The 8,695-nt window shown below is 55.0% G+C and overlaps 1 protein-coding gene across 1 annotated transcript; it reads left to right on the top strand.

Moving 5' to 3' along the window:
- Positions 1-817: 817 nt before the first annotated feature.
- Positions 818-7,907, top strand: LOC102002245 (zinc finger protein 503). Its single transcript, XM_005367673.3, has 2 exons — positions 818-5,086; positions 5,793-7,907. The coding sequence occupies exons 1-2, from the start codon at positions 4,781-4,783 to the stop codon at positions 7,416-7,418; spliced, it is 1,932 nt and encodes a 643-aa protein (XP_005367730.1). The 5' UTR covers positions 818-4,780; the 3' UTR covers positions 7,419-7,907.
- The last annotated feature ends 788 nt before the right edge of the window (positions 7,908-8,695 follow it).

Here is an 8,695-nt window from a genome sequence, read left to right as displayed (position 1 = left end):
AGCACTGGAGAGACTATTGGCCAGGTCAAATAGGCTGGGACTGTGAAATTCTGAGGCAAAATAATACTAATTCCAAAACAGGGACTTGTCACGGTCCACACATTTAATTCTCCTGTGCTGGCTGAATTACTTCCTTGTCCCCAAATGCACAAAAGCCTTAAGAAGGTGAAGATCCTCTAAAAGTCCCTGGTTGGGGAAGAAACTAGAGGGCGTTTAGGCAGGAAAGCCTGAGACTTGCACGCATTCCTGCTGGGGGAGAAATAACCCGGGCCCTGAAAATGCCCTCCTTTAGAGACTATAACTACCGTATAGAGGTTTATACATTGGGAGGGTGCGGCAATAAGAAATATTCCCTGACAAAACAGAGAAAGAAAAGGAAAGCGGAGATGAAGGGTTCAGAGAGCCAGAAAGAAAATGTAGTAGAAACGAAAAGGAGAAGAGAGTGGAAATTTTAAAATAAGCAATCAAAGGGGCGAACCTCCAAGGAATAAGCAGGTCCGAGGAATAAGGAATAAGCGAGGCCACACGCCCCGTCCTTCCCCAAACCTCACTGGTTTTAAAAGCTGTTAGGTTCGGACCTGACCATCATCTCAGTGGCTCCGGGAATCTCTGGCCTAACTGTAGTTTGGTGGGAAGGGTCTGGATCTCAGCTTGCCCTTTCTCTCACACCTCAGGGGTGGGTGGGGGATTGTTGGGTGGAACAGAACCCGGGTGCCGAGACCCCTGGGGGCATGTGCCAGTCCAGGACTCTTTGGGCGCTCTGGGCCAGACTTTCCAGCTCGCCGGGCCTGACCTGTCAGGCGGATTATCTTCGAGGGAGATTAATAGGGGAGGCGGGCTGCAATAATAATCGTTTTGTTTGATGTGACAACTCTGATAGGCGTTGATTTACTTACAAACTGATAGGCTTTTAATTGAGCGCCTCCGCCGAGCCAGAGATGAAAGGGAAGCAGCGGTGAAAGGCGGCCCGCCTGCCCTCCGGCCTCAATACTGATTAGCCATCTCGACAGTGAATAGTTCAAGGCATTTTCAAACTTTTTTCCTCGGCCCTCTTCCCTTCCGCCTTCTCTCTTCCACCTCCTCAAATATCTACATGCCTACACCTTTTTTTTTTTCAGAGAAAACAAATCATGTCCTTTGTGTGCAAATAAAATCCGCAGGACATCCATGCCTACCACCTCAGAGGGTTGGAGGAATTAGGCCTAGCCTGGAGTAATTAATAACCACACACACACACCTACATAACTTGCGCGGCCTTCAGGGATTTGGCCTCCCTTAAGAGGTGCGAGGGATCGGATGATGGTGTTTCCCCAAAGCCAATGGAACGCAGACCCCCTAAGCGCCCCCGTGCGCTCCGACCTGCAGAGCTGAGTTTTGAGCCAGGTAAACGCAGGCGGCCAACGGCTGGAGCTCTTGGAACACGGCGCATACCCATGAGCGCGTGTAATCATGCTGGAACAAGAGCCGTTCCAGCTTTCCACCCGACTCGAAGCGCTGGGGCGGCCTCCCCTGAATTGTCCAGTGCACTGAGAAAACTACCAGAATTGGAGGAAAGGGCTCACACTGAGGACGCCCCCGGCCTACACTCCAGCTACCCTTGCTTCAGTCCGCAGCGCCAGTTTTCGATGTCCAGGCCTAAGCCAAGAGAGGCCAAAATGGCAGACAGTCCAAGGACGAGCTTGCTATGCTGGGACCACAGTAGTTGGCCATAGGTGACACCTTCACAGCCACGCAATCGGTGGCACAGTTGGGCACTAACACCCGCAGGCTACAAACGGCTTCAGACACATTGCCTGGCAGAGAGTTTGGAGCTGCCACCCTAGTAAACTGTACTCGGGGACTCTTTATCTCCAGGAATTAATCAGGCAGCCGTCACAATCCTGCGTGTGATCTTACCACGGTCTCAGACTTACCTTCCTCAATTGTCGCAGGGTTACCACAAACCTTCCTGAGTGCAGGTGTTAGTAACACACACACACACACACACACACACACACACAAAACCAGCCCCAAGCACAAACCACCTCTTCTCTCCAAATTAGCATTAATCGAGTTACCAGCTCATTAACTTTGCCAACCTAACGAATCAAGGAATAAAATCAAAACGGAGTAGAAGAATACCTACGAGAAAATTCTAAAACTCATCCCCATTCCAGAAAGTTCTCATTACCCGCATGGAGTGAGAGACAAAAAAAAAAAAAAATACAGAAAGAAAAAAGAGACTGGGGTGGTGGGAGAGGAATGGGCTACCAAGCCAAAGGGAAGGGAAGTCCCCAACCAGACCCCTGCAAGTACCCGGTTCAGATCAGAGACAGCGATAGTGGGAAACCGGTCTCCAAGCTCGGCCCCCGCCCCTGTGCCGGGGCGCAGATCCGCTCCCCGCTCCCAGCGCTCCTAGCCCCACCATTTATCAAAAGGACTTGACAACAAAAGAAGAGCTCTTCGGAAAAGTGGGGTGGGAGGAGGGGAAATTCAAAGTCTCTCAAGTCCGAGGAAGGGGGTGTGTCCTCCGCTCACCCCCTTCTACTTCAGCGAGTTTCTGGAGGTGACCCTCGAAATGGCTCCGGACGTCACGGAAGTTCAGAGTATTCGCCCAGCGGCACTGGAGTGCGTACACTCTGTGCACCTAGATCCAGGTACAAGGCGGCACGCACAGCGCCTCCCTCTTCTTTCCAAACAACCGGAGCGACGGCACAAATAGAGGGGAACGCAGCAGTCCCGCTGCGCTTCCCTGGAAGAACCGGTTCTCACAGGCAGCCGCCCCTCCCTCTCGCTCTCCCGGCTCAGGTCAGTCCTGTCTGGACGATCCACTTTATTTGGTCGGGCCACTCCGGGTAATTCCAGGCCTGGCTTCCAGAACTGTCGGGATGGCGCGTGGAGGGTAGTGGAGAAGGACCAGGGAGAGGAAAGAGCGAGCCTGAGACCTGTTTGCCTATGCACATGGCCAGGCCTCTTCTCTGGAGTTTTTCATCCCTCGTTACGAACCCGGGTCACAGAATTAAGGAGGGTTACCCCGCCAGTAACTTCCAGGACTCGGGCTACTTTGGTGGCGTGGCTCTTTGGAAAGAAGTTCCTGAGTTGGGAGTAGGGACACTACTGAGGGCGGCAGCCGGACATCCTCAAGTTACACGCCTGGGAGGGATTATCCCAGAGAGGCAAAAATCCTCCCGTGTTAGGCGTCTTCTCCGCCGCTGTTCTTAGATACCAAGCAGTCCCCGAACTCTGCTACCCAAAGCAGATTTGGGGTGCTTTGATTTACCAAAGCACCCCAAGGTGTCTGTCTCTCCAACACGGGGAGGGAAGGCGCACACTCCAGGCCGGTGCGTCCTGGGTGCACCTGCGCACTTAACTCTCACTATTTCATTTTCCTGACGGTGGGCGCCTCTTCCCCCTACACAGACACACAGACACACAGACACACACACACACACACACACACACACACCCCAGGAGGCTGCTCCTCTATCACCCTCCTTTAGTTCCTTCTCGGTCTCTTCCTTCCTCTGCCTCACTCTCAGTCTCTCTTTTTCTCTTCAAGTCTCACCCGCCTTGTAATCAGCAACAAAAGCTGACATAAATCACGGGCAGATTGACAAGAGCTGACAAATAACTGATTGATTGCGGTCGAGGCACATTGACAATTGATGGAGGGGTGGGGATGCCCAGAGAAACGGGGGGGTGGGGTGGGGGGAAGAGAGGGTAGCAAAGGAGAGCAAGAATGGGGGGGGGGGCTGAGTGTGAAACAGGGGAAACATGTGACCCCCGCTTCTGCCCCAATCTGCGCGTCCTCGGGTGTCACGTGATCAAGAAAGGCGGAGAGCCCAGCGCACGTCGCCTGGACGAGCAGCCACCCCCTCCGTTGCCCTTCTAGCTTCTGGTTTCTCTGCTGCGGAACTTCAGGAAATCCAAGCGGACGGGCACACTTCCTCCGGCATTGGCTTTCCTTTCCCGGGTGGCCGCGCCACGCGAGATCTCAATTACTGAAATTGAAAAAAAATTGGTGTGCGGATACCCACGCATCCCTGGAGTCGACCGTTCAGTTGGTATCCACACTTCCGCCTGTGCTTCTTCTCAACACCCGCCCGAAGTCTGTTGAACATACGCAGCCCCTTCCTCCAAAGGTTTCAGTTTGTTTTCCAGCTGGGAAAACGAAGAACGACGAGGACGAAAAAGAAGAAAGGCGGTAGATGGCAAACGTAGAATAAATGTCCATCTCGTCCGGGTAGCGAAATCGAGGGAGGGGACAAGCCGAGGGGCGGCGAAGTGGGAGCTGCCCATTAAAACCAGCACTGAGAATCCTGGCGGCGGCGGCGACGGCGGCGCGGGACGCGTCACATCCCCTTGACCCTCCAATCACCTCAGGCTCCCATTTGATTGGAAGGCGGCAAAGGCTTTAATCTCCCCCTTGTTGCAGCTGCTTTTGAAGTGAGTTTCCTCGCCAGAGCCCCGACTGGACAGGCAGCAGCTCACATTGCGGAGCGCAGCGCCGGCTCGGGGACGGGAGAGCGTAGCGCAGGGCACAGCCCTAGGCAGACACCGCGCACTGCGGGGCACTCCCGCACTCCACCCGGCTCCTCCTGCCCCGCTACAGCTCCCTTGCGGGCCACTCAGGATTATTCTCTTCTGGCTCCAGGCTCCGAGAAGGCACGCGGGGCACCCGCGTCCGCCGAGCCAGCTCCTCATCCAGCCGCTCCCGCACCCCGGGCGAGCGCGCAACCCCGAGCCCGCCCCGTGCGTCCCGGAGCCCTCCCCCCGCTGCTCCCATGCGCGCGGGTGGGTCATGAGCACAGCGCCCTCGCTTTCTGCCCTAAGAAGCAGTAAGCACAGCGGCGGAGGAGGCAGTAGTGGCAGTGCGGACCCTGCCTGGACCAGCGCGCTCTCTGGAAATTGCTCCGGCCACGGCTCAGGCTCGTCCCCGGCCGGCAGCACCAAGCCTTTTGTGCACGCCGTGCCCCCTTCTGATCCCCTGCGACAGGCTAACCGCCTGCCCATCAAGGTGCTGAAGATGCTGACGGCACGGACTGGCCACATTTTGCACCCAGAGTATCTGCAACCCCTGCCTTCCACACCCGTCAGCCCCATCGAGGTAAGGACCTTCTCTCCTGGGCAAGCTGGGACCCCTACCAGGGCTGCCTTCCTGTGGGGTTTCTTTCCCACGGGATCTGGGGCGGGGAGGGGAGGCGTCGGAGTGATTCAGCTCCAGGATGGGAGAAAAGGATAGCGTTTCCTCACCCCTTATTCGGAAAGGGCAACGAGATGGAATGGGACGTAAATTCTAAGGGGTAAAGCCACCCAAACTTGCCCTTTTTGTATTATAGTCCCTATGTACCTAACCCTCCCCCATCGGCCGCTAGGCTGACAAGGGACTGAATACTGTTCCAAAGTCGCCTTCCTCCAGCTCTCCAGAAGCTAGTATATTTACACAGCCTCGGAGGCGCCAACAGCTCAAGCCCTTGTTGCTCTTTAGAATCAAGGAGTGTGTGCCGGGAAGGGGATACAGTTCTGGCTCTAAAGAGATGAAAACCAAAACATTTGCAAGAGGTTGTTTCCAAATATAAGTAGTGCTAAAAGAATACGGGAAGGATCCTGGAGTCGTCAGGGGGATCTGGCGTCTTTCCCAAGGACAAGAATCTTAGCGGGTGGATGTGAAGTGGGGTGCCACTTAGAATTGCGCCTCGAAGTTGAGATGCTTTTCGCGGGTTATTACGGAGGGCATTAGTACCCTAAAGTCGGTATTCTAAAGGGTTTCCCCTTCTTTCTCTGTGTGACCCCCTCACCGTCTGACTCCGCAGCTGGACGCCAAGAAGAGCCCACTGGCGCTGCTGGCACAAACATGTTCGCAGATAGGAAAGCCCGACCCCTCGCCCTCTTCCAAACTCTCTTCGGTCGCCTCCAATGGGGGCGGCACGGGTGGTGCAGGCGGCGGAACTGGGGGCGACAAGGACGCCAAGTCGGGCCCCCTGAAACTGAGCGACATCGGCGTGGAAGACAAGTCGAGTTTCAAGCCTTACTCCAAGCCTGGCTCCGATAAGAAGGAGCCTGGAGGCGGCGGCGGAGGTGGCGGTGGCGGCGGCGGCGGGGGTGTTTCTGCGGAGAAGTCGGGATTCCGGGTACCGAGCGCCACCTGCCAGCCGTTTACGCCCAGGACAGGCAGTCCCAGCTCCAGCACCTCGGCCTGTTCGCCGGGAGGCATGCTGCCCTCCGCCGGGGGCGGCCCAGAGGGCAAGGACGACAAGAAAGATCCCGAAGCTGGCGGCGGTGGCAGCAGCAAGGGCGCCGGGGGCTCCTCGGCGGACGGGGTACCTGCGGGACTGGCACACGGGCGGATTAGCTGCGGCGGCGGAATTAACGTGGATGTGAACCAGCACTCGGACGGGGGTCCAGGGGGCAAGGCTCTAGGCTCGGACTGCGGCGGCTCTTCCGGCTCCACCTCGGGTTCTGGCCCCAGCGCGCCCACCTCGTCGTCGGTGTTGGGCTCCGGGTTGGTAGCTCCCGTGTCTCCCTACAAACCGGGCCAGACAGTGTTCCCTCTACCCCCCGCGGGCATGACCTACCCGGGCAGCCTGGCTGGGGCCTATGCTGGCTACCCGCCCCAGTTCCTGCCCCACGGCGTGGCACTTGACCCCACCAAGCCTGGCAGCCTGGTAGGGGCTCAGCTGGCGGCGGCTGCGGCCGGCTCTCTTGGCTGCAGTAAGCCAGCCGGTTCCAGTCCCCTGGCCGGGGCGTCGCCGCCGTCCGTGATGACAGCCAGTTTGTGCCGGGACCCATACTGCCTCAGCTACCACTGCGCCAGCCACCTGGCCGGAGCTGCGGCCGCCAGCGCCTCATGCGCGCACGATCCGGCCGCTGCAGCCGCGGCGCTCAAATCGGGATACCCGCTGGTGTACCCCACGCACCCACTGCACGGTGTGCACTCCTCGCTGACCGCTGCTGCAGCTGCGGGCGCCACGCCACCCTCCCTGGCCGGCCACCCCCTCTACCCCTATGGTTTCATGCTCCCTAACGACCCGCTCCCCCACATCTGCAACTGGGTGTCAGCTAATGGGCCGTGCGACAAGCGCTTCGCCACGTCGGAAGAGCTGCTGAGCCACTTGCGGACCCATACGGCCTTTCCTGGGACAGACAAACTGCTGTCTGGCTACCCCAGTTCTTCGTCTCTCGCCAGCGCCGCCGCAGCAGCCATGGCTTGTCACATGCATATCCCCACATCGGGCGCACCAGGCAGCCCGGGGACCCTGGCGCTGCGCAGCCCCCACCATGCACTGGGACTCAGCAGCCGCTACCACCCGTATTCCAAGAGCCCGCTCCCCACGCCTGGTGCCCCAGTGCCGGTACCCGCTGCCACCGGACCCTACTACTCCCCCTACGCCCTCTACGGACAGAGACTGACCACTGCCTCCGCACTGGGGTATCAGTGAGGGTGACCCTGGGGAATCTGGAGGGAGAAAAAGGAGCTGGGGTGAGGGGAGGAGTCGAGGGAGGGGCAGGAGCCGGACGAGGTTCCTGACTCAGGCTGGAGCGGAAGACCCGGGCTATGGAAGCGAAAAGAAAGCCTAAATCTTACCTATCCACCAACAACAGCCAGCGAATGAGCCTGGATGGGAAACCCTTCTCCTCCGCCCCTAGCTCCTCCACCCAAACTTTATAAAAGTTGAAAAAAATCGTTTGACTTTTTATAGAAAAAGAAGGAAAAATAATTGAGAAAGTGTTCATCTGAAGATTTCGCCGGTGAACGTTGGTATTTATTTATGTTAGCTCCAAGCGGACCCATGGTTCAAAAGTGCATTATTTAGTTTGAGCTCCGTAGGTTAAAAGGAGGAGGGGGAAAAAATTAAAACTCGAGGGTAAATATGTGGAAAACAAACCCTCCCATCCCTTGTAGAGTATAAATAAAAACAAAACCGCTACAGAATTAGGATCTTCTCTTTAATGTTACTTTTAAATTGCTATGATTGTATCGTGTGTTCTTATTTAATGTCTGATTGAAACTCAAATTTACATGCATGTTTGTTACAAAAAAAAGAAAAAGACGAAACAAAATAAGTCACAATTTGTCAACTCTGATTTCAAATTGCAAGTATTTTTAAGGTGTATACCATCGAAAGAGAATGGGTATTTTTTTGTATGTATTCTGGAAGAAAACAAAAAAAGGAAAAACAATTCTATTCCAAAACCTCATTTGCCTTATTTTGTTCTTTAAAAGGAACACAACTATTTTTAATTTTTAAGTCCACCCGCTGAGACGGGGACAAGGTTTACGTCATGTGCTAAAATAATAGACAATGTATCGCTTTAAAGATTAAAATTCCGTATATTTGATGTATTAAAAAGGTTTTACTTCTTATTATCTTTTTAAATTTTTTTTAACTTTTATTAAAGCGGTTTCGGCCTCTGCGGTTCCCGGGACCTCCCTGCTACCTCCTGCCCAGAATCGTGGCTGAATTTCCTACTGCTTTGTTGGGATTTTCTTGAATAGGCAAAAGCTTCAGAACGGCTGGCCGGCTAAATGGTTGTTGGCCTTGGGGGAAAATGTTTTTCAAGAGCAAATTCACAGTGTAGAAAGATAGTATCCTTGGCTAATTGCTCATTTCGCTTTTATTTAAGTCTCTCAGAAGCTGGTTTGTGAAAAGTGAAAGCAGGGAAAATAGAGGCTTTGGTTTTTGTTAAATTCCTCTTTTAAGGTTTTTTTTTTTTT

Source organism: Microtus ochrogaster, unplaced genomic scaffold, assembly GCF_000317375.1.
Source record: "Microtus ochrogaster isolate Prairie Vole_2 unplaced genomic scaffold, MicOch1.0 UNK21, whole genome shotgun sequence".
In the NCBI taxonomy this organism is placed as follows: Eukaryota; Metazoa; Chordata; class Mammalia; order Rodentia; family Cricetidae; genus Microtus; species Microtus ochrogaster.
Note: the sequence above shows the minus strand (reverse complement) of the source record. Positions and strands in the feature narration are given on the sequence as shown.